At 42.7% G+C, this 24951-nt stretch overlaps 1 protein-coding gene across 1 annotated transcript; it reads left to right on the top strand.

Moving 5' to 3' along the window:
• The first annotated feature begins 1624 nt into the window (after positions 1-1624).
• SINHCAF (SIN3-HDAC complex associated factor) lies at positions 1625-15528 on the top strand. Its single transcript, XM_027726722.2, has 6 exons — positions 1625-1639; positions 7566-7713; positions 9385-9484; positions 10416-10542; positions 12022-12172; positions 13040-15528. Exons 2-6 carry the CDS (start codon positions 7586-7588, stop codon positions 13200-13202), a joined length of 669 nt encoding a protein of 222 aa, XP_027582523.1. The 5' UTR covers positions 1625-1639; positions 7566-7585; the 3' UTR covers positions 13203-15528.
• The last annotated feature ends 9423 nt before the right edge of the window (positions 15529-24951 follow it).

The raw sequence follows: 24951 nt of genomic DNA, 5'->3' as shown, positions 1-24951 counted from the left end.
ATTTTGAGTTTTAATTCGGCGCTTAGGAAGGTGGCAGTTTGATGGCCATGGAGACAACTCTTTAACTCATTGATAAGGCATGCCTGGAGAGCAGTGCTTCCTCAGCAAACTCCTTCACTACTGTGTGTGTACTTACAGAGGTGAGACAGTTTCTGTCAGCCACCTGCTGGGTGTGTGCACCTCTTTCCAGTCTGGACACAGACAGTTTCACAGTGTAGTTTACAGCTTTTTTAAATAAAGAGAACAAGATCGCACAAACTCTGCACCATAGGGACAGACAGTGAACTGGAAACCTTTCTGCTGACACCAGTGGACACTGACCTCCTTTGGCATGCAGGTGAATTCTAGGTTTCTTGGGATCTATGGTATGTGGTAAAGAATCAGCAAGTAGCAAGTCGGAATTTTCAAACACACCCACAGGCATGCAGCATCCAGCTCCCACTGAAAGTAGGTGGGATTGAGTGCCAGTGCCTCTGGGAAAAATTCCTCCTCACTTCATTCTCTAAAAGAAGCTAATTGCCTTTGTGATTAGTCTTCCTTTAAGAAGAAAATATCACTGACTTCTTAGTAGAAGACGTTAAAAGAGATGATAAATTCACAGATATTAAAAATAAAGTTAAAACTGTAATGGTTTGTTGTCTTACTCGTGCTGAACAGCTCTTTCTCTGTTACCAAACTCTGTTTTGCATTGATTCTTAACACCTGATGCTTTGTACCTCTTCCTTAACGAGATGAACAACATACACATGTTTCTACTTGACAATCAGCTTCACACTTGCACCCCTTGTAGCACTTAGATTTTAACACAAAAAAGAAGCCAGGGAACTGGGGCTTGAAAATTGAGTGGTTATGCAGAATGCATAAGCAGGACTCCATTTCACAACTTAAGCCTTTGCCATTTTAGAATGTGCTCAGTCCAAAGTCCAAGTGGAATTATCAGTAATATTACTTAACGAAATGAAAATGTATCCTTTTTAATGAAGTCACTTCAGCTGTTCTGCCAAATAATTACTACACCTTCTGTTCAAATCCCCGTCTAGGTATGTTACCCTCTTTAAAAACAAACAAAAAAACCCAGCCAAAAAACACAAACCAAAACTGTTCAGTGTCTCATGATCACAAGTGTCTGTGATGCTTTTTCAGTAGCAGGTGATCGCAAACAGCATCATAACAGCTGTGGTGACTGCTTTCAGATAAGCATCGCAGACTGAACTCCAGCGCTTGTTTGAGAACATCCCAGGTTCTCCTTGTTGGGCTCAGACTGAGCATGATGTTAGTTATGCAACAGGGAGCAGGGGGAGTCATCTTTCAAGATGGAATGTCTGCAGGTGGGGCAGGTTAGGGTTTTTTTTTTCTTTTTAACCCCTATGCAAATCTTACTGATTACTGTTTTCATGCTTTGGCCTATCTCTTCTGCAGGACTAACCACATGACAGTTTAGAGGAACACCCAAGTGACTTAGCCCTTCAATTTTGTAGTTTAAGTGGGCTAGGAATTTACTTCCCAGTGAAGATCAACAGGTAACTAGGCTCCTTTGTGACTTAATTGTTTCTGAAAACTTAACTCAGAACAGCTTGTGACCCAGCCAGGATGCTGTGAATGCTCAAACACGGGAAAGAAATGTCCAATTTGATTTTTGGTACGTGGTTAGTATTTGCTGCCAGTTGCATCTGGTGTGCTAAGATTTTACTGCAGCTCTGAGCACGTGACAGTAGCTGTGGACAACTACCAGCAAAAGAGTGAGTTACTTATTTTGGCAGAGAAAAGATTCCTGAAATGTAGTTTTGAGTTTTGCTGGTTTTGCTCAGCACATCAAGTGACAACTCCACAGCATGCTGTTATATTCAGATGTGTCCTAGGCTGTAATGGCCAAATACAGCTTTCCTCCAAGTAAAGTTGTTTTGGGCGGAGAGAGGAAGGGAAGTGGAAGGAAAATCTGAGGGTATAGGAGGCCAGAAGAGTGTACGGTATGCACCATTCTAGGTTATGGGTGTTGGAAACTAGTCACTCTGTTTTGAGCTATAAGGACAGATGACTGAGTAAAAGAAATGTTGCTGCAGATAATGAAATTGCATTTTCAGATGACCCCAATTAGATTGGTCTCTTATGTCCTTGGAGCATTCTGGCTTTGTGCACGTTAAAGTGGTTTTTGGGGGGTCCAATTTTAACTTCTGTTCCAAGGGGTTTTTTTGCAGCGTGTAAACTCATGGTGGAGGTATGTTTACGTTGAGTCTCTGATATAGATCAGCTCCTCTGTTGATGTACAGTTTTCTGTCCTACAGTTGATTTTCAGTAGAGGTATTGCAGTTTATTTCAGCAGAGGGACAGGCCCAAGAATTTATTGCGAGAAACAACTCTGCTCCTGGCGCCTTAGACAGCTCTGGAAGCATTTTTCGTGTGTGTGCATGTGCCTGGGTGTATGCACTTGCAGATGCAAAAGGCAGAGCATGTATATTCTTTCTATATTAAGGCATCTGTTTCCTTCCCTTTAAAAGAAAAAAAAAATCATACCATTTTGGCTATGTTTCTTAGTTCCAATGAAATGCTATAGAGACAACAATTGTGAGATTTTTACTGACAGGAACCGGCTGCATCAACATATGTAGGCTAGATCGTATTTTTTTGTAGACCAACTTGAGGAAGGCTGTGCCAAGGCTGTTTTGTACACATAAAGGCAAATCAAATTGTTCTTCTCTTCTCTGTCAATGTACTGGCAGTTTTGGATTGTACAAAGGGTGAATGATCCAGGGTCAGAATGAAGAAATAGGAAGAGAGGAGAAGGTATTGAGTAGTTGGACTGGCATCCCTCTGCTCTCCCATAACTCCAGGGGATGTTTCTCTTTCATCTTTGCAAGAAGCAGGTGAGCACATTCATTCCAACTGGCCTGATAATTGTGTTACAAAGGGAGACATGCCTGCCTTCTAGGAATTCCATCCTTTCTGTTATAAAAGGTTTTCATTCTTCTTGGGTGATCAGAAAGAATGCAGAAGGAATCTGGAAAAGCAAATGGAAGTGGCTCAGCTTACTTTAAAATCTAAGAGTTCAGAAGTTCTTCCATAAATTGAAAACTTAATGAGCATCTAAAGCAATGCCTCCTTCTAATTTAGATCATCAAATTAAATTTTGCAAAGAAAACTAAGCACTAAATTCTAGTCCTGACAGGCAACAAAAGCATGAAACTATTTTCACACATGTAGTGATGCATGCTGCTTTGTACCAACCTTTCACAAAGCTAATAAGCAGGGTATGGGGATTCTTTTATTTCCCACTTACTTTATTGTTCTCTTCCTAACTCCAGATTTTTTTGCAAGACAAGTTTCTGGTTTTGATGCTACTTTTCCAAAAGCGAGAGGGTAGAATAATGGAGAGAGGTTTTTCCTGGAGTCTTTTCTGAATCCATTCAAGTTGCTAAAGCAGTTGTGTAAAGCAGAACTTGAGGGAGTAGGAACTTCTGCAGGGAGAAGCTGCAGAGGGGGAGACCAGGGAGGAGGAAGAGGAGAAACACTTTTCCCCTGACTTGGGGGAATACAGCTTCTCTGCTAGTGCAGGTAAATCTCCATTTCTGTAGAATGACAGATACACTCCACTGAGATTTCTGATTCATTGCTGGTGAGCTGTCCCTTTCGCTTCTGTGCAAGTGCTGATTTAAAAAATGTCATATATATTTTAATAACATGCTTAAATTTGGCAAATAATAACAAGCTTAAGTAACATTAATAACGTGCTTAGATTTGGCAAAATTATGTTGTGTAATTCTTTCTAATTTCTATGCAAGTTACTTACTTCCTACTTGCCATCTTTTTATCTGTCCCAGATTTCACATGGTTAAAATACCACAGCTAAGATTCAGGTATTAGGGTAGCTGGCAGTCTAACTCCCTGGTTCTAATTTGAGATCTAAATTGCAAAGCTTTCAAGTTAAAACCTTTCAAAGGGCACAGTCGTATGTACTTCTAAGTGCATATTAGCTATTAAGCTCTCCAGCTGACAGAATATTTAGTGTATAATGGTCAAATGGCAACTGTTTAGGATTAAATGTGTGACTGAACCGACGCCTTCCATTTATAACTGCACTTCAACGCAGTTGTCAGAGAAATCTGTTTAACTTGTGGTTTTGCTACTAGCTCTTCCCCATTCAGGCATGATGTATGGTAATACTGTTGCTGACCATTCATCAAGTGGGAAACAGATGGCACTAGTTTCCCTTCTATTGAAGGATGGTGTTGAAAGGCCGCTCCTGTGAGAATGGCAGCAATGATGCAAAACAAAATATTTTCAGAATATGTGTTTGATGCCAGGCTTTGCCAGAACATTAATACATCTTGTTCTACTGTGGTGTAAATACCAGCTGGTGACAGAGATCATCTTATCAGCGTCTGGATTTCTGGAAGAATCTGGGTTAGAAAGTAAATCTCGTTGTTGATGTTGATACGAGTTCTGTGCTTGCCATCCAGCAGTCAAGATGTACTTGCTGCATAAGTTTTGCAGCATTGATGAACCTTGTGTCTGCAATCAGTCTTGGACTTTCTAAATAAAAGTATCAGACCATGGATTTAACATTGGGGTGGTCAAACAATATCTAAAATTGCTGTTTGGAAGTTGAAAATTCCCAGGTGAGTATGCTGTTGGATCTCCAGAAGCTTGTTAAAGTGTTCATAATAGAGTGTCTCTTGGAGAAGCACATCAGATGCTAAGAAACAAAATACGTACTTCTGAGTGTTTGCCTAGACACTGTTGTGTATTTGCCTTCACAGGGCAGGGATACTGACCTGATTGGGTTGTGCTTTAGTTTGCTACGGGTCCCTGAAAACACACCCAGCAGAACCTGAGGGTAGTAACCATCCCTCAGCGAGCCCATTCAGCGGGTCATGGACTGCGTGCCTGCTGCCACCCGCACTGGATACTGTACCTGCTCACGGCTTCCAGGCCACTGCTGTGCTAGTGCAGGGAGTGGTGTATCTTCTAAAAAGCCTGGCAGAGTCTGGGGTGACTTTGCTGGGTATTTGCACAAGTCATCTTTGGGAGAACGTGGCCCTAGGTGAGCGTGGTGCAAATGTGAAGAAAGGAATACAGCACCTCAAACCTGTGGTAGACAGCATGAGGTGGGATGGGGGGAAGGAGACACCTATCCCCTCCATCTCTCTCCTAAGCATGGAGGATCTCCTTGGCATTCAGCTTGCACTAGTCCCTTGCCATTAACAGGCTTTGCAAAAAGTCAAGACAAGCCTTGTGGGGAGTTGACTGATGTCTTTCTAAGTGTTTTTGCAGTGGTAATTGCAAGGAGACTCCAAGTGGTCTTGTGTGTGCTATACCGAAATGTAAACATATACACTCTCAGCTGGATATGGGTTCCTTAATGTATTTTGTGTAAGAGTATTAACCAAAAATATTGGATACAGTTTTTGCTTTTCTCTTATTCTCAGCAGCTTGGGAAACTGTGTGTTTATTTTGCAGTACTGCTGTGCTCTTGATCTTCCCCTCTGGGGTTGGTGTGGGGGATGTATTTTCACCTCTGTGTGTGAAAGGCTGTGCTAGACCTGGGTGGTTTGCTAGCTTTTGCTGTGGTCCCACAAAAATGCACAAGATCTCTTTTCCTTGCACAAAATCTCTCTGTCAGTAAGGTAAGCACAGTGCTACATACAGTTGTTTTGTGGAAGCATGTTTTTGACCTCACCTGAACCTGCTTTTCAAATTATTTTATTGCCACAATGATGTGGCAAGTCTTGGCAGTGTAGACTGAAGATTTGAGATTAATGTTCTGTCCCACTGGAAGATATTAGAATTACACTCCTTACCTTCCTGCAGGTAGAAGATTTGGAGACAGATGACTATGCCACATACATTAACCAGTAACCAGGTTGGGTTGCTGGGACTTGGCAATCCTTGGGACTGGGAAGTGACTGGGACTTCCCTCTCACTAGACTAGCCCACAAGTGATGGAGATGCTGCTTTCCCAAAAGTCCTGCCTGAGCTACGGGGTCTTTCAGGTAGCATTTGTGGGAAGGCCAGTTAGTTTTCTGGTAGTTTCTACGAAAATATAATGACTTGGTCTTTTGTTAAGGGAAGAGGGGGAAATGTGTTATTTGCAGGGCTCCATCCAATTTTAATATTTTAAAAGCAAAAGTTCTCAGCAGTGGGAACCTGTTCTCACGGAGCTTCCTGCAGCCAGTGACCTGTCCCCTTCTGAGCAGATAGTGTGTGATAAGCAGCAGGGGTGGCTGCTCACTCCCTGCAGCAGGTGGTTGAGGCAAACCTTGCACCAGGGTCTGTTCAAAAGAGAGCTTCTTGGAACAGTCCTTGCCTGTGTTATGAGGCAGAGGCTGTGTGGCCTGTGAGGACTTGCTGTGTGTCCAGGCCCAGCGCCAGAAAAGCACCAGCTTTGCTCAGTTGTTGGTTTGGTTTTTTGAAGTGCTGTGGGAACTGTGTTTGCTCTGACAGCTTCTCATGCCGTGTCAGACTGTGCCTTACAGGAATCTGCATTGGGGAGTAGCTGGCACCAGGGGAGAACTTGTTTGGTGGTGGGGACATCATGTGTTGAAAGGGTCTGTGTCGTGGTGACTGCAGTAAATCCACTTGTGAGTAACTTGAAAAGTTTCTGCCTGGAAAACAACGTCGCTGTATAATACCTGCTCTGATAGCAAATCCTAGCTTAGGAAAAGAATAGGCAGACCTGTGAGAGCAGGATGGCATTTTTGGCCTTCTGTGTTGGTGCTGAGTTTGCAGAGCTGGTGGTGAAAAAATTCCCTGTAATTGGAGTTCCAGTGTTATTGGCAGCAATGTGTTGGTAGGCACATGCTGAGATGTGCCCCAGGGTCCTGCTCCCTGGCCCTTTTCTAGCTAGGTTTGCTTCCCATGGAAAGCAGGGTGGGGAAGGCAGGAGGGCGAGAACGGAGCATGTGCTGACATGGATCTGGGATGTGGCTGGGATGCTCACCCAGGCCTGAGAACAGAGCAGTGCTCCTTGGTCCTGCAGCGCAGACATGGCCACTGAGGGCTGGGTGGGACTCCACCCTGCTGTTTTTAGAGTGGCTTTTCAGGTATGTCTGCCCTACAGCCTCGAGGTATGACTGCAGCTCATTTAAAATGACTCCTACTCACTTTCAGCAAGGTTTGGCAGGGCTGTTTCCAACCAACACCGGTGGTGGTGACAGGGTAGTACCAGTGACCTGGAGTTCAGCTGCCAGCTCCTTATCCAGGGGCTCAGGCAGATTCACATGGCCTGTCCTGCAGCCTGTTTTACCACATACATAGAGCCTTCATTAGCCAAGTCAGCTGCATTCACACCTCTGGGTTGTGCTGTTCTGGATGTGCCCTTAGAGTAGATTTGTGCAGTAAATGAGGTTGTTACGAGTCCTACTGGGTATTGCTTAATATTCCAGCTGTTAATTACATAATTTTTTTAACAAGTGCATTCTAGATGCCTCTGCTCTTCTGAGGCAACATGACATAAAAAAATGGTGCCCCACTCTAGCAGTTTCCCATCTGAATTATAGTTTACCTTTGCCCAGGTTTTTCTTTTGGTATCTACAGTGATAAGTAACACCAGTTTCTCTTTGTTTTCACAGGGCACTGCTGGGAGGAAAAGATGTTTGGCTTTCACAAACCGAAGATGTATCGCAGTATAGAGGGCTGCTGTATTTGCAGAGCTAAGTCTTCCAGTTCCCGTTTCACTGACAGCAAACGTTACGAAAAGGATTTCCAGAATTGTTTTGGGTAAGATTCTTTCTTTAGTCGACGTCGTGGTCAGTTGTGACATTGATCTCCAGGCCTCCAACCTGGTGTACTGTTCTTCTTGCTCTGTAAGACCGAAAGATTAGGTTAGCAGAGGTGAGTGGTGGGAAAAGGCTGCCTGTGGCTTCCTCACAGCTTTCCTGAGCAGACAAGGAGGGGCTGGATCCTCTGCTGCTGTGTACAGTACCGTTTTAGTTTTGGTCTGCTGTCACTGCCCATGGAGAGCTGTTAATTCCTAACAGCAAAGTTTTGGGCTCATGCCTCACCCAGCTCACAGCACATGCAGGGATTTAAACCCCTCTCAAACTGTGCATTTTTCACTTGTTCCACAGAGGTGTAAATACCTACACAAAATGATGAACTGTACAGGTCCATGGAGGCTCTCTGTGGCTCTGAAGATTCAAGAATGTTAGATAAAACTTGAGGAGAAGTATTTAGAAGTTTCAGCAGTGTTTATGTGAAGTACTTGTTATGGATATTGGTGTCTTTGTTCAAATAGGACATGTCAACCTGTAATTAAAACTTCTCATTGGAAACCCCTTCTAATGGAAAAAATGAGTGTCAAGTAATTAGCTTTCAAATTAGGTAATGTTGCTTGAAAGCACTGGTAATAAAACTATAAATATGAGTGATTTCTTGTGCCAATTACTGTGACCTTTTAATTTTTTTTTAAAATACTTTCAAAGAGCTTTGAAATTATGTATAAATATTTCCCTCTTCCCCTCTTTTTCTAGAAACACTACTTTCATGTACAACTTTATAGTGCTTTGTATTTACCAGGGATTTTTGTACATCAGTCTGGTGGTGACAGTTTTCCTTATCATATTTCTTGACTACTGTCCTTGGCAGTCAAAGACTGTGTGAAGATACATTGCTTTTGCTTTTTTTTTGGGTTGTTGTTAACTGCAGTAAAGCAGCTTGCAGTGTACCAGGGCCATTGGTCTCATGCTTTCTGTTTGCCAAGGTAAAAATGCAGTCTTAACACTGAGCAAATACCTAAGCCTGCCCCATTCATCTATAAATCTTCAAAGTCTTCCTATTTAAATAGCTGAAAAATTCTACAAGGTTTCCCCTTTATATTTCTTTTAGCATGGATTAGCAGTAGGGATGATTCCTGAAGAAAACTTGTTAAAGGGAGCGAGTATTGCTGTCATTCCAGTGACTGCTGTTTCTGAAACCTTATCCTGTGCTTATGTGGGAGTGTGTTAGGTGGTATTTGTTACTCATCCTTGAAGCTCTGTGAGAAAGTTAAGACCTGAGTAAGCTGTTCATGTTTGTTCCCAAATGTACGTTTGAAGAACATGATTATTCCTCCTTCTCCAATCAAACTAACAAGCCCACTGGAACTGTGTGTTGTTTTCTGGTTTTGGGGGGAAAAAACCCCAGAACCTGAAGGTGACAGGACTGCTGTTTTCAGTGCCCCTCTGGAGGCAGATTACGACACCTTTTATTTCTGTGTGGAATAGTGCTTTTTGAAAGTGAGACCTGGTCTTTAAATGGCAATGCTTGAGCACCCCAGATGACTTGTAATGCCCGAAAAACAGAGCTTCAGAACTCCTCTTATTCGTCAATTTTTATGCTGCTTGCTGTTATCAAGTGAGGGTATGCTTTTATTAACTGTAGTTAAGTGATTTTTCCTTTTGTTTTTACCAGGCTCCATGAGGCCCGTTCAGGAGATATTTGCAATGCCTGTGTTCTTTTGGTGAAAAGATGGAAAAAATTACCAGCAGGATCCAAAAAAAATTGGAATCACGTTAGTAATCTATTTCTCTTCATTCCCCAAACCAAGTCTTTCTAGAGAGGGGAGGTGCTGGCAAAGATTTGGGGTTTGCTGTTTCCCCCACGCTCTCTCTTCCCACTCTCAGCATCTCTAAATCCTTCCTGGAGTATTTCCTATTCTGTGGCTCTTACCTGCCTTCGTTTGGCTTATGTGCAAATGGTGATTAATCAAGCCCGAGATGGAGTCACAGACTGACTTACCTTGTAATTCCTTGTTTTCACAAGCTCATAACTTTGTCCAAAAGTCTCTTATGACACTCAAAACATTTCAAATTTGGCCTCTATCCAAAACGGGTTGCTTTTTCTTTTTCCAAGCAAGTGACTTGCTTCAGCAGCACATAAATCAATGTCATTTAGCCAGATAATTACAATTACTAATATCTCGCAGCAATTCCCACTCATATTCTGGTTTGATACACCTAATTCAATTTGGGCCTAGGGCTGGGAAGATGATCAGGATTCCTTGTGTATGTAATAATCTTTATCCAGGAAGCCTTGATGGTAATGGGAGCCAGAACTATAGCTATCACTACCACTAGCTTTGCTCAGAGGTTAAATTTATGATTAAAAAAACAAAAACTGCAGGGCAAATACTTGGCAGACACTCCTAACTGTATCTGTATTAGTTTAAACAACTGTTATGGGCTAAACTGAATTTGTCAAAAATGGTAAGTCGGCAAAAGTTGAACTAAATGTGCTTTTAAAACCAGTTTTTGGGTTTCCCTACAGGCTCAGCTTCTTACAACCCAGATTTAAATGAAACATAAGGGTGTCACTGCACAGAACTGCCTTGGATTAACTAAATTGGTTTTGAGCACCTTCAGCTAAGTCAGTACAGGTGCCTTGACTGGGGCAGTATCTGGGCATGATGCAAAAGTGTTAGGCATGCATTTTCTGTGTTCTAGGTGGTAGATGCCAGGGCTGGACCCAGTCTTAAAACAACATTGAAACCAAAGAAAATGAAAACTCTGTCTGGAAGCAGAATAAAGAGCAATCAAATCAGCAAACTGCAAAAGGAATTCAAGCGGCACAGTAAGTGGATCCAGAGAGATTTTGGCAATAAACTTTAGCCTCCCCTCACATAGCTTACAGTTAGCTAGCCAAGTTGAATCACCATCTAGATTTGACTGTACGCTCACACATTTGGGCGCTGCCTGTTTTCACAACCTCTTGTTCTCTTGGACCTTGGAGAGGGGGTGGAATGAGGAGGAAGAATGTGTGTGCAGAGTGGGCTGCAAGACAGAGGTGGGGAAGTGGCAAGGGGGGAGTGTGGAGCCTGGCTTGAAAGAGTGGGCAGTTGTAGCTTATGTCCAACACTTAAATGACATGTCTCTAAAAAGAACGTCTTGAGCAAGATCCTCTTTGAAACTGAAGTTGGAAGAGGCTTCCCCCTGCTCTCAGTAATGTGCTATGGCCATTTTTCAGCTCTCTTTTCCCAAGAAGATTTCAATCTTTTTTTTGCATATATGTTTTCAACCCAGGCTTTGTATTTAGCCTAGACTTCCCCTCACCCACCCCTAATTTAAATTCTTATCATGTTTCCTTATACCTTCCTCTGCTGGTCTCAGTGATTTCTTTCCAGTAGAACATGGACTATTCAAATGGATTTGGATTCATAGCTTTCCAACAAAGCCATCTGCCAGTTATATTCTAAATATATGTTGGTCCTTTAGGGTTTTTTTTCTAAAGCAAACCTCCTAACTTCTTAACTGTTGCTGACTTGGTCTTCTCTCTCTTTCAATTATCTTACCTGGCTTGAAGGAGAAGTCTCCAAAGAATCCGTAAAGGTCCTGACCCAAAGAGCTTGTATCTCCTCATTCAATGTGCTGTAGTTAATCTAGTTGTGTTACTGTATCTGCTAGAGATGACAGCTGAAAGGTAGGCGAGTAGACACTCTGTTAAGGTGTGTGTCTGCACAGAGTCCATAGTTTGCAGTCTTGATCCAGCAAAAGCTCAATACTACCTAATGCATGATGAGAATATATATATATATATATATATATACATATATATATATATATATAAATACAAACACATACACATATAATGCACTAGAGAGAAGAGCTTTACAAGACTTTACCTGAACAGGTGAGAAAGGAGATTTACAGTAAGAGAGAAAGGTTACTAGGTATGAAGAGCAGATCCCATTGTCTTGAAGGATCTTCAGTGATTCCAGAGCAGGCCTGCATGGGCTATGTTTGAGAGCTGGAGGAGGAGGATCTGGAGGATCCTGGAGGAACTGAGCCTGATCCTGAACCTCTTTCCAATCTCTCACGTGCAAGGACCCCCTCCAGTTCCAAGGTCTGCTTTGGAAATGCTGACAGGTCGTCTCTGTATTGAAACCTGGTGGGGGCAAGTTAAAAAAAAGGGTTGTCATTGTTGGGTTTTTCTTGTTAATTGAAAAACCTCTGTTTCTCTGTTCCCAGTCCATGTATGACCTTTTACAAGCCAGGAAGGGGCTAAGTCATTGGATGCATGTCCTCATTGTGGCATTTATTCTTTCCCCTGCAGATTCTGATGCCCACAGCACAACCTCGAGTGCCTCCCCGGCTCAGTCGCCCTGTTACAGTAACCAGTCCGATGATGGCTCTGACACAGAGATGAGCGCTGGGTCCAGCAGAACACCAGTGTTCTCCTTTTTAGATCTCACATATTGGAAAAGGTAAAAAGCTGCACTCTGTGCAGGTGGTGACTAACGTCACATGCACACTGCTTGATTCGGCTTCTTCAGGAGTTTGTTGCTGCTGAACTATTTTTGGTTTAAGGATATAATTTAAGTCACAGAGCACTAGACAATACCTGTCTTCTTTCTATGGGAAGAAATGCCATGTACTTGAGACATTTTCCCCTATCTCCTTCCAGTTTCTTAAATACTAATGCAGCTACTGGAAAATATTTTTACTGGTTTGGGGAGCAACAGATAATATTCCTGTCTGTCATTATCTTTTCTTAAAACTATGCCCAGTAGATGTGATGTGTTGCCAAATACAAGAGTGTTCTCAGCTTGCCAGCAAACATAGCATTTGATTGGGTTGACCTGTGATGGTATTCATTTGGAAAAAAACAATAAATCCTGGAGTGGGAGGAAAACCACAAGGTTTTCTGGGAGCTGACGAGCTTGTTATCTTTTATTGCATGTTGTGACACAGTAATCCCTTGTTTAGCTAATTGCTCCATTGAAATTGTTGTGACTTTGCTGCCTCCTCTCAAATAATGTTTGCAAGTGCATTGTAGCCAAGGTTAGTTCAGCCCAGATAGTTGTGTGTCTGAAACTTCTCTGGGAAGCAAAGTGGGAGACTTAGTTTTGCAGAGATATGTTTGGATTTTTTCTCCATATTTTTGTTTCTTCCCCAAAGCAGTGTTGTGGATTTAGACACAGACTTGTTTTCTCTTTATAAGCAGCCTTTTTGCCCCTATCCTCTGAGCTGGAGGCTCAGTAGTGTCTGGGGTCAGACTTATTTTTTGCATGTTTGTAAATTCTGTATATTCTAAACACACAAAGTATCTGTCTCCCTGCCATTTCTTCCAGGCAAAAGGTCTGCTGTGGAATTATTTACAAAGGTCGTTTTGGGGAAGTCCTCATAGACACTCATCTCTTCAAACCTTGCTGTAGCAATAAAAAGTCTGCCACTGAAAAGCCAGAACAAGAAGGACCACAGTCTCCAGCAATCTCCACCCAAGAGGAATGGTGACTTCCTTGGATAGCTGCAGAAGGTTACACAGATCCTCTTATTCTCCGGAAAAATACTAGAAAAGTGACTCTTCACTTTGGACACCTGCTATGCTGCCAAAAGACTATTCCCTAGAACTGTTTTGGGTTTTACTGCTACAATTCCACAAACTCTGAAGCCAGTTTGTATCCTTTCAGAAAGACTGTACATAATATTTAAGATGCTATGGAACACTTGGCAAAGCTGAATGCTGCTGCAAGGTTGTCTAATCTTCCCCCCACACTCACTTCACAAGTGAACATGAGGATGGGGGTTTGTATATTAAAGTATATGTAGTTCATGTTTCTGTAATTGAAAGAAGCAGTGGTTGTAAGGTTTTTTTTTTCTTTAAAAGTTGGTTGGTAAACTCCCTTAAATCCCCAAGAAAATATTTCATTCTTAGACATGTATGACTCAATAAGATGAACTAATACATAGAAATGTTATAAGTCACCTCTCTAGTTATATAAATATATATTTTTAAAGGTGTGGAGATTTCACCCTGTACTACTGACGTAACAAAGACAAATATTTCATCCCTCCCTTGTGACACAGACTGGTAAACTGCAGACATCTCTACTATGAGTGGTAGCTTGCTGAGAAGGCCTCTAACATACAGTCCTCCTCAGAAGAGGTGGGAGAGCTCTCCACCTTAGCCGAGGAGGAACATAGCAAAAAGGGAGGTTACTTTGTTTTAAGCCATCAGCAGACACCCTGGGCATGGTGTAGTAACCAGCTGGTGGTGAGAGATGGACCAAGAAACATCCTGATACCCAAGTTAGGTGTAAGGGATGGCCAAAACTGAATAACTGCTCTCAGTTGGCCCAGTGCAGCTGCACTGTGACCACAAACAAAACTCCTGCTGATTTTGGACCTGACATAGAACCAAACCCCTTGCTAAGCAAATCAGGCTCTGGTCCAGGGACATAATCTGATTGCAGCCTGGGGTCTGGATTCACGGTTGCTGTTTTGAAACCCTTCCCCTGCAGTGCTTCTCTGTGTTTGGGTTTTGTTTTTTCTGTTTGTTTGTTTAAGCAACTGCCAGATCAACGCTTTTGTGAATACTGAATATGAAAAGTTCTGCTAAGAACGGTGCTGTGCTGAATCAAGGCAGCTCTGTTTGCATTCACGATCAAAAGATAATACTTTCTACATAGATTCCCAGACAAGCTCATGTGCAAATCATTGTGACACTCCTTCAATCTCCCCTTTGCCTGTGGGGTGGAAGCAGCTTCCTGGAAGATCGTGCTGCAGTTTTAGCTCCCAATTGCTTCATGTTCCTTTTATGAAGGTTTAACTTGTGTGAGTTGGGAATTCTGCTTTTTGTTTGTTTGTTTTTTCTGGTTTTGGGGGGAGGGGGGATTTTTTTCTTACCATTACTCTTTTGGGATATCCTACAATGGATTGCTACATGGTGTGATTCTTGGGGCTGTCCTACACAGGGCCAGGAGTTGGAGTTGATGATCCTGATCCTGAGTTGGTCCCTTCCAACTGAGCATATTCTATGATTCTAAGCTTTCCTTTTTGTGAGAGTCATCAGCATAATACTGTGGTGGGTAGGGTTTAGGACTGGATTTCCATGTAGTCTCCATTCCTGAAATGGGAATACTTAGCAAATGAAAATATAGATAGGGAAAGATACACAGGTTTTAAGAGGAGCCTCTGCCTTCAAAGCTTTTTTTTTTCTTTCTTTTTTCCTCTCCTTCTGTTGGGTAAACCAACCTCTGGAGAGAAAGAAAATCAGGGGAAACAGGGCTTTGACTTATCACAGCCTTACAGCTTAGAGCTTTCATTGGACTTATTTTGCTCTTCCTAAACTCTGGAGATTCTGAAGGGAGGACAAAGCTGCTTACCTTGCTTTCATCCTCAACCAAATAGAATCATTTGTGTTGGAGAAGACCTAAGATCATCGAGTCCAGCCATAGATATAATGGATACTTGGTTGTATAAAGGCATAATTAGGTTGGTCATGTCCAGTAAGGGCTTGAGCAAGAGTCCTCGCTATTTTTGCAGACACTTGTTTCATGTGAATTTGTGTTTTCAGCATCAGTAATTCTGTACACCTAAGGCTGCAGTATTGGTGGTAGGATGTGCTCTGATACGAATCATCTCTTCTGTATTTATTTATTTATTGCTAGATTTCAACCACCAACTGCTTCCCCTACTCCCTCCCACCTCTTCCATTCCTGGTAGTAATGCAAAATGAACTGTATGTAGTCATGCACTTTGTATTAATGTATTAGAAATCTATGGAACCCGTTTTGTACTTTTATACTGTTCAGACACTTGTAATCCAAACTTTTTTTTACTAGGGTAATGAATAAATTTAGACTTATTTAGAAAATAAGCAACTTCTCCTCTATTTATTTCAACTCTCTTCTGTTAAATTAGACTTGGTGTTGGAACCAGTCCAGGCAACCCATGATAAACGAGACCAAGACTTTTTTTTTTTTCTTTTGAGGTGGGGTGAGGTAATTCTCTTCCTATTTAATTTGGAAAGAAGAGCAGAGCAAAGGAAGGAGATGGTGTTTGTTATGATAGACAGCTGTCTTGGGGCAGAATCCCAGAGCTTTCCCTTGGCTCTGTGTGTGCGTCAGGCATTCCTTCACTGGGAATGGGTGGTGCTGACATTCGGTGTTCACGGGGAGCTTGCTCTCTTTCTGACTCACCATCATTCATTGAAGGCCAGCTGAAGTAACAGCGTTAAAGGGTTGGTGCTGACAGCATTTGGAAACATCCCTTTCCAGATCCAGCGGAGTCGGTGGAAGAGACTGGTGCTCCTCTACTGAAGCCGGAGCCTGGAGTGTTCCTTTCCACAACAGGTGTAGTCAGCTGGATAAGCTCCAGCAGACTGGTGGGAGCAAGGTCTCTGTCTGGTAGGAGCTGTCCATGAGTATCTGAGTTTAGAAGATAATGGGGAAAACATTGCAACTTAAGTTTGTTGCAAGAGACCATTTTTTACTTTAGTGGAGATGCTGATTTATTCCTGCTGAGACACTGGCTGTTTTCTTATAAATTGAGTTTGATGATATCCAGAGATTCATGTAGAAATCCCTTCAGAGAAAGCTTTGCATAGACTGCAAGACCACATGATTTTAGTACAATAGCATCTATTTTTTATATATTTGACACATCTGCTGAAGATGCCTAAACATACCTTGAACATAGTTCGGTTCACCTAAAATGAATTTACTATCTAAAATTACTGAAGAGAAGCAAAAGACAAGAAAAATCTGGCACGTGACAAGAAAATGTTTTGTTGAAGGCCACCAATGGACAGGGAGCAGATCCATGATTTCCAAAGCCTGAGCTGGGTGTCCAGTGCTGCTGCTGAAGCATGCAATGGCAAGTTCTGTTTGCTTTTGTATGGTGCTGCATGAAGAGTAATTTTATTCTGATTTGTGCAATTTTGAAGTTTCTCTGTGACTTCTACAACACTGAGACTGTGACCTGCTTTCTGAGCAGGTGACTGGGTGCCATCCAGCCCCAGTGACCAAAAGTTGCAGCTCTTGTGAAGTCATATAAAAACTTAGTTCCACTATGATGTAAGAAAAAGGGAATCTCCTCCTAAATGGTCCTTGCAGTATATAATGTAATTTTTTAGGTTGTCCAGACCAGAGGTAAGAGCAATTTGCCATGTATTCTGCAGATCTGGCCCTGCAAGTACCAACATCAGAGACACAACTAACTCCCTTTTGGTTCTTGTTTGTTTTCTTTCCATGGAAATCTGTTGGTGAGGAGGAAAAGGAGCACACATCCAGTTCCCTTTTTTCAGACACTGGAAGTGGCACCCAGAAAATGCTGTTGGCTTCCTCCATATAAAGAGTCTACAGTAAACAAACACTAAACCCATGCTCCCTTTCAGGATAACTATATATAGGATTTGTAAAGCTGTTGGAGGTATCTATTTGGTTGTGATGGGCATCATGTAGCCAATCCAGCCTTTTCAGTAAACCCCACTTTGCTGTTTGGAGGAGAGGTTCCAGTCTATTTCTATTGGAAATTCCATGTTTGTGTTGACCTGCAGCAGTTTTGAATTCTGTTGGTGAGGAACAGGTAAGTTAATGGTTATGGGCTTACAAAGAAGTTACACTTTCTGGGATAAAAAAATGGTATGCAGAGCACTTGTGTACTCCAAATCCTGAATGTATTTGGAGTGAATGTGACACATTTCAAGCCATTTAGCACAATGAATTTAGGTTTTGTTTCTCTTTTACATTTATTACTGAGAGTTATTTGGAGAATACTTTCTACTGTATCTGAGAGAGAGGTTATCCCTACAGGAGTCCATGATATCTGTTTTGCCATAGCCTCCAGCCCAGCAGAAGATCGACTGGAAAGGACAGACTGCCCAGATGTCCCAAAGACCTCAGTTCTGGGGAAGGGACTGTTCATGATCCTGCTCAGCCAAAAAGGGACTCTCACTGTCGGAACCTGTGAACCTAGCCCTGGCTCGCCGCAAAGACAAAACGGAGAAGGCTGGAAATGCACTGGGAAACACGGGAGAGGTGAGACTCGTCAGAAAGGGACGGTGGAATCGGGCACTTTGGCGGCCGCAAAGAGGGGTGGCACGGGTGGCTGTTATTGCCGACCTCTACAGCGTGGCCTGACGATACCGGGGAAAACACCGACGTTTAGGAGGAGGTCGAAAAGCCTCAGCCCCCGGGGACAGCGGGAGTTTGGGGGGGGCGAGGCCGGACGGGTCCCTCCCGGCGGCCGCGAGGCGGCGCTGGCCCGGCCCGGTCCGGCCCATCCCGGTGACAGACCGGTCGTCCCTTCCCTGCTGGCAGTCACAGCGGCCTGGGCATTCCCGGCTGGCAGTCACAGCGTCCAGGGCATCCCTGGCACAGCCCCGGGATGCGAGCCGTGAGTTGCCCTCGCTCAGGCACTGCCGGCAGCGCTCGGCTCTCTGCACAGGCACGGCCAGCGCCTCCAGCCCTAGCACACGAGTGAGGACCTCCTCCAAGGGCACACGAAGCTGGGGCTTTAATCACTTTAATTCCATCTCAGCAAAGAGCTACTGGGGGAAAAAAAAACAACAATTTTTTTTTTACCTGGGCAAACCCAAGTAGTACCAGAAGTGATGGTCTTTGTTGTCAGCCAGCGTAAATAAGTGTTATTGTCTCGTCCAAACCAGGTGCCACCATCTAAAGGGTTTGGCCCACTGAAAGTTGTTAGAGACTATAAGGGGTGCAGGGGAGTCGCTGCTGGCGGGATCACTTAGCAGGGAAAGCAGCTCAGTGGGTGACGTACATGTCTGTCAGCTCTCACTGCTGCTGTGTGGTGATGTGAGAGCCACAGCCACACTCACAGTAGTGCTGGCCCCTGGTGCTGCTGTTTTCAGCCTGTAGTTGCCCTGCGAGGCTCTGAGAGCAGCGCTCCACTTGGCCGCCCTCCACGGCAAAGTAGGGCACAGGCCCAGCGCTGCTGCAAGCTGGTATGCACGGCAGGAGATTTTCTTAGAAGCTGGGCTGGAGATGCTTCTCTGCTGCCAGGTCTGTTCCCAAGAATTTAAACTGTGAAACAGTGAGCCTTGGTGATTGGCAATGCTGCACCTCTTGAGTGTTTCACTTTCTGACATCTAAGAAGTAACTGCTCCCTGATGACTCTGACTGATCTGGCGTAGCTTGACCCTTGGTGTTTGCCTCCAAGTGATGATCTTTGGGCTCCCCTTCCACCTGAAAGGGAGCTGACCAGGGACCATGACCTCTTCCTCACCATCTGTGATCGTGAGAGAAACAGATCTTATACCCACCTACAGCCTCTTTTCAACTCTGCTTTAGGGAGAGCACACATCAGGTCATAAATCAGTGGGTGGGCTTTGCTGTTACATCAAGAGGCTCTGGTGTTCTTCATTTCCCCTTAGCTGCTGGTATACCTTCTGTGATTTTTATCTTCAAGAAATGAAAATGCAGGACACACAGGAGGAACACGTGGCATCTATTGCTTGTGGAGTTCACTAAGCATCAAGGGCCAAATCCTGCTCAAGGATGCAGGCCACTGCAATTGAATCAATCTGCAGTTGTTCATCTGAGAACAGGTGCAAATTAAAGGGCTGAGAATTTTACAGCTGATTCTCAGACACAATGTAACCAGGATTAACAAGTTTTTTTCCACTCCAATGAGATTTCTTAGCCATGTACTGCTGCTGCTCATTAACATTGCGTTAATTAGGCCATGGCATTCCACGGCAGTTTGGTACTGAAGCAGAGTTTCGATCTAGTAGGAGGAGATCTTTCACCTGCTTGAGAAACCTTACTAAGTAATTGGAAAAATGCAATGAATTGAATCCAGGTGAAGCATCACAGGTCAGTCATTAATGCCTCCTCACAAGGATTGCTTTCATGGCAAGGCCACCTTGTTAGGAATTGGAGTGCAAACCACAGCCTTTATGTGTGCCCCAATGCCACACAGTCAGTCCATGGGCTCATACTGAAGCAGCCACAGGGATAGAAATGCCAGTGAAGGAAACAAGCTGGGCAATTGTTCCTGGAGCTGCTGTGGCATAGAGGATACTGGAGTTAACATCCTGTCTTATGTCCTGAAGGGGTAGCAGATTTATTGTCCTCCTTTATGTTCTATTGAAATAAAACACAAATATAGAAACCTCTTTGCTCCTTTTTTTTTTCTGTTATTTTTCATCTTCTGGAGTTACAGAACTTCTAGAAATTTTAAAATAGTCTTAAACAGAGGTCAAGGTGCCCTAGAAAGAAAAACTGAGTAAAATCTAATCATGTTATATACTAGCTCTCCTAAGTAACATCACCTCTGTAACATCACCTTCTTAGTCTGATCCTGCCCCCTGTTTTCTCTCCTCTCAGCTTTGTCTCTTCTAGTGTTTGTGTCATTTCTGTAATTTCTATCTATCCCATTGGACAGACTTTTGAAGTCTGAGTGATAACTGATCCTGTTTTCACTGCTGGCTCTGCACCTTTGGGAGTAGATGGGAGTCCTGATACAAGCTGAATGTTTAAAACAAAGATCAGATGGAAAATGGGAACAGAGAGTATCCACACAGATTTCACAAGAAGACTAAGCTAATGTTCCTCTTAAGAGAAAATGGAAAAAAGTAAGTTTTCTAAATGAAGAAAAAGATGATTTTTCTAAATGTAAACAGTGGCACTCATATAACGCATGTTCCTATTGCGGGTGAGGAATGTGCTTTTTAGGAAAGGTATGAGAGAATACGGAGATATGTGAGAGCGTGGAATAAAAGTAGAGCTGAGAAACATCAGGACTCGAACAGATTTTCAGTGGTGTTGGCACATAGTAACCATCTGTTTTCTCTTTTGCTTCTGGAAGGCCTCTGTCAGCAGACAGGAGGCAGGAGCTTCACCTCGTCTGTGTTACCAGCTTTCCATGTGAGACAGGCGCTTTGCTGGGCAGGCACTTTCCCCTCTTTTGAAGGCGGGTGAGTGAAGAGCCCATCCCCTCCGCATCACCTCCCATCGTTTACACAAGCTAACCCTCGGCTATTGTCTGTGCCTGTGTGAACAGAGCTCTGTGCAGCACGATGTACGGCTCCCAGGCTTACATGGGAAGCTTGTGAGCTGCAGATGGCTGCCCCGGGACAGCGTGGGGCTGCAGGGAAGGCACACAGCACAGCAGAGACCCGCTGGAGTATGTGCAGAGAGAGCTATCTTCCCATATGTCCGCCCTGGAGCAAAATCTCCAACCACGGTGTAGGTTCCTCAGACCTATTTTTACCTACAGGGAAAACAGAAAAGAAACTAAGACTAAATAGGAATTATTTAATATCCTTGCAGGAAAGGGTAATTCAGACTTTTGGAGGCTTTGAGGGGCAAGAGAGAAGTTATGGAAGGGAAATTTATGCCATGTGGTTTGGAAGATGATTCTGGCACTCTGATACATAGATTTGATTCGATCTTCTAACACAAAAATTTCAGGAAAGTCATGTCTTTCCCCTCTCATGTTACTTCTTTACTGTTTCCTACATCTCTTTAATTAGGTTAAAATCAGCAAGCTGTAAACCATGAGGTAGATTTCTCCTAAGTTTCTAATGTGGAGATTACATACCTATGAGGCGGCCAAAATAAAAAGGCAGTGTTTGTATGAGGGATTATGCTTTCTGGTTGTCTGTGGCTGCAAGGGAACCCATTCCACTACCCAGGATGGGTCCTGTCACAGCTCTATATCCTGTAATGAATATGGAGATGGTATTTTAAACTGTGTAAATTATTGCCTGCCTCCTTGTTTAGAGGGGTTTGGACAGTTATTGCCAAACCTAGTGAGAGGACTGTTCAAAAATTATGCTGTCACCTCTGCTCTTGTCTAAACTAGAACAAACTGAAAATTGCATCTTTCTCTTTCAGTCTTTTCTCTCATTTACAGCGTAGCAATAGTGTGAGTTACAGGTGTATGTCCATGAGATGGGGAGTTTACCCATGCCCCTTGCTAACTTTAAAGCTGCCCCTTCCCCTTGGAACCCACCCTTGGAACTTGCACCTAATTTCAACTTTTTTTAAAATTTATTTTAGGTTTTCTAAAAGCTTGGGGGGTTTAAAAATAATAATAATAGAAAACCCAAACACCAAAACCAAAAAACCTAGATAAACCAAACCAAAAAAACCCACCAAAAAAACCAACCACCAGACAATAAACCAAACATACTAATTCATTGTGGGTATTAGCTGACCACTACTCCATGCATGCTTTCAGCCATAGCCCATTTAAGTACATTGGTTGTTGTGAACAACCCAACACAGAGGAAAATTAGATTTCTGTTTTTAGCACTGTCTTTCTGTCATCTCTTGTAAGCTGTAAATTCACTTAAATTTTCAAATTAGTTGAAAAATTATGGCCAACAGAATAAATAGAACATTTGGCTTCAAAAAAACCCCACCTTCATCATCACATCTACCTGCCTCGCTATGTAGATAGCAGTAAAAATAACAAATGATTCAGTCTTCAGTACATTCATTTAATAATTATAATAATTCACTGTGCTAAAAGGATTCAAAGGAAATTAATTGTGCAAGTAACAGGCCTCATGACTATGCAACAAAGTGGGAAATTTTCAAATCATGGTTTTAAAGCATGTATATGAGTTCACTGTTCTCTATTATCTATTTAGAAATCACTGTCACAACTCTCTTATTAATGTATGAGGTAGAAACCAAATGTATAATAATTTCAATCAACTTCATAATTTTTTAAAACACTGCTTTAAAACTCTCCATTATCATATGCAAAATGGTAAAGTCAGTTCCACTTAATTTATTTCATATGTTATTCCAACAGCATCACAAATAGTTCATTGTTACACATCTCTCCAAATAATGAGTTCAAGACATCTTTTCCTTCGCACCACTTCAGCTGCATGCTGCACACTTCATATTGTGTAATTGTCTGATGAAGAAGGGAAGCAGCATCAATGAAAAAGTGTTGGACACAGGTCTTACACCCCCCTATGGAATATTTGGACGATGGATAAAAAAGGAAACTAATGATGAAACTAATCAACAGATTACTAAAAACATAGTTTAACTTCCTTCCCTCATCAGAATTCTACCCATCACCACAGATGCTCTCACCCAGAATGGGAAACTTCCAGACAACCATGAGATTCCCATAAAAGGTGCTGGACAAAATTTAATGAGCTCTGTCTGAATGCTGCACTTACAGTATTTGCTGGAACAATTGATGTGAGTCTAACAAACCTCTTATTAGCTAAACAATATACTTTTTAAAAAGCCTAAAGAAACTAAAAAAAAAATGACCAAAAAAAAGGGTGTTAAATTACATTGGAGGCAGTCAATCTCTTATGCACTAAAGTCTGTATTTTGCTGGGCTGGGAACACAGTAATCATATAAAATGTATTTACTCAGAAATACCCTTGTTTCTTCTCAATCTACAAAATGTAAATGCCCTCCCCTCCACACCCACGGAGAGAAGCACATGTTCCTCTTCTGATGATTGTAATGTAAAATGTTTTGTAGCCCATTAAACTGCTATAATTTTTCTACTTGAAGTCTGTATATAGAATTTCAGAGTAAATAATCATATCTTGATTAACTGTGAGAAAGGTAATTTTCTGTGAGGCTGGGGGGGGTAAGGGTTCCATAAAAATATTTTCTTTATTAGAAATAAAGAAAATAAATATTTCTGCATTGGAAATTTAGGCAACTAATTTAGGTTCAACCCCGAGGTCATTCATAATTGTTGGTGTTTAGTATGTTGGGTTTTCTCTGCTACTTCCCACCACATAAAGAAAAGGGCAGAAGAGGACCTGACCAGTATGTACTGCTCTGTGTAGAGCCCTTTTATACTTGGGGATGCTCCAGGTCTGTGGATCTCCTGTGTCGTTTGAAAAAAAACCTCACAGCTATTAAGACAGTCTGAGATTCAGCCTGTGATCCACTGAAGAAAGAAAAATAAATAAAAAAACCCAAAAGAACAGTTATAAATTATACTGGCATTTCATTTGGCCATCATACTTGAGTATCTTCTTTATAAAGTCATGCAGTTTCTAGTGACTTTTTGAGATCCTGTGAGTTTTTACTGTATGTTTCCCTGTAGAGAGCAAGAATACCCACCTAACTGCAGTCAGGCACTATTTCAGGTGCCTTTCTACAATGGTACAGTATACTTGAACTACACAGCAGAAGAAACTTCTGACAGCAGCCAACTAAAATGTGAAGCTGAAACTGGTAATCCTTTGGTAGTGTGAAACTAGCAGCGGCATTATGGCAAGGTGAGGGGGAATGTGGAGGTTTTTAATTTAAAATCTCTCTCATAAAATATATTCAAAAATTCAAGGTGGGGATTGTTTTTTGTCTGTTGGTTGGTTGGTTTGGGTTTTTTTGAGCACATAAGTCAAATTTAGGCCTACACTGAATACATAAGCATAGTGAGAGTCAGGGGCAAAATACTGAGGGGCCCTTCCAAGAAGCCCACAGAAGTCTTTCCAATGGCTTCGATGAAGGCTGGATAATGTCTCGCAAAATTACTTATGTATTTAAAGATAAACCTATGAACAAATATTTACAGACTTGGGGGCTTTTGATTTAGTCTTCAGAGTGTCTGAGCCTTTCTGGTTACCATGGATGTCAGAGGGAGCTGTAGGTGGTTCAGCATTTCTGAAAGTGGAGGCTTCTAGTTACAGAGTTGCCTGCTCTGTCTAGGGCTACCTGGAGGCCTGCCTACCCCAGGGGACTTGGAGGGTGTTAAGATGGAAGGGCTTTTGATTCTGCATCCAAGATCTGACCCGCCCACCAGTTGCGCAGCCTGCACTGGAGCGTGCCCAGCCCGGGCCCTGGTGTGTGCAACCGGCTATTTGGGAGGGAAACTCAGGTGCCAAACAGGCTGACTTTCATCAGCTCACGTCCCTACATGTAACACCGAATAATTCAAGTGGTTCCAGAGGACTCTGAGGCCTGGGAAGTGTGGCCACAATCCAGGCGCACAGCATGGCCCTGCATTTTTTGCTCTTGTTTACATGCTGGTGGCAAGGATGGTGTGGCCATAACCTAGGCAGGTATGACAGGGCAGCATTCAAAATGGAATTTTTTTTTCACTTTGTGTTAACAATCCTGTGCATCATCATGCTGTTGACTCCTGAGTGAATCAAGGTCTGTGAAATGAGAGCATGTTTGTTTACCACTGAAACATGAAGATAACCACACCTGTTAGTGCTGCTTTTCAGCCTTACTGGAAGAGAAGATTTGTGCTTTGTTGTGGTTTTTATAGTTTTCCTTCTAAGCTGTAGGA

The sequence above is a fragment of the Pipra filicauda genome, unplaced genomic scaffold (genome assembly GCF_003945595.2).
Source record: "Pipra filicauda isolate LSUMZ 115617 unplaced genomic scaffold, ASM394559v2 scaffold2_size9829703_pilon, whole genome shotgun sequence".
Classification (NCBI taxonomy): Eukaryota; Metazoa; Chordata; class Aves; order Passeriformes; family Pipridae; genus Pipra; species Pipra filicauda.
Note: the sequence above shows the minus strand (reverse complement) of the source record. Positions and strands in the feature narration are given on the sequence as shown.

Coding starts and splice junctions, on each gene's coding strand:
- SINHCAF (XM_027726722.2), top strand. CDS start 7,586: ATGTTTGGCTTTCACAAACCGAAGATGTATCGCAGTATAGAGGGCTGC. Junction 7,714..9,384: donor GATTTCCAGAATTGTTTTGG/GTAAGATTCTTT, acceptor TGTTTTTACCAG/GCTCCATGAGGCCCGTTCAG. Junction 9,485..10,415: donor CCAAAAAAAATTGGAATCAC/GTTAGTAATCTA, acceptor TCTGTGTTCTAG/GTGGTAGATGCCAGGGCTGG.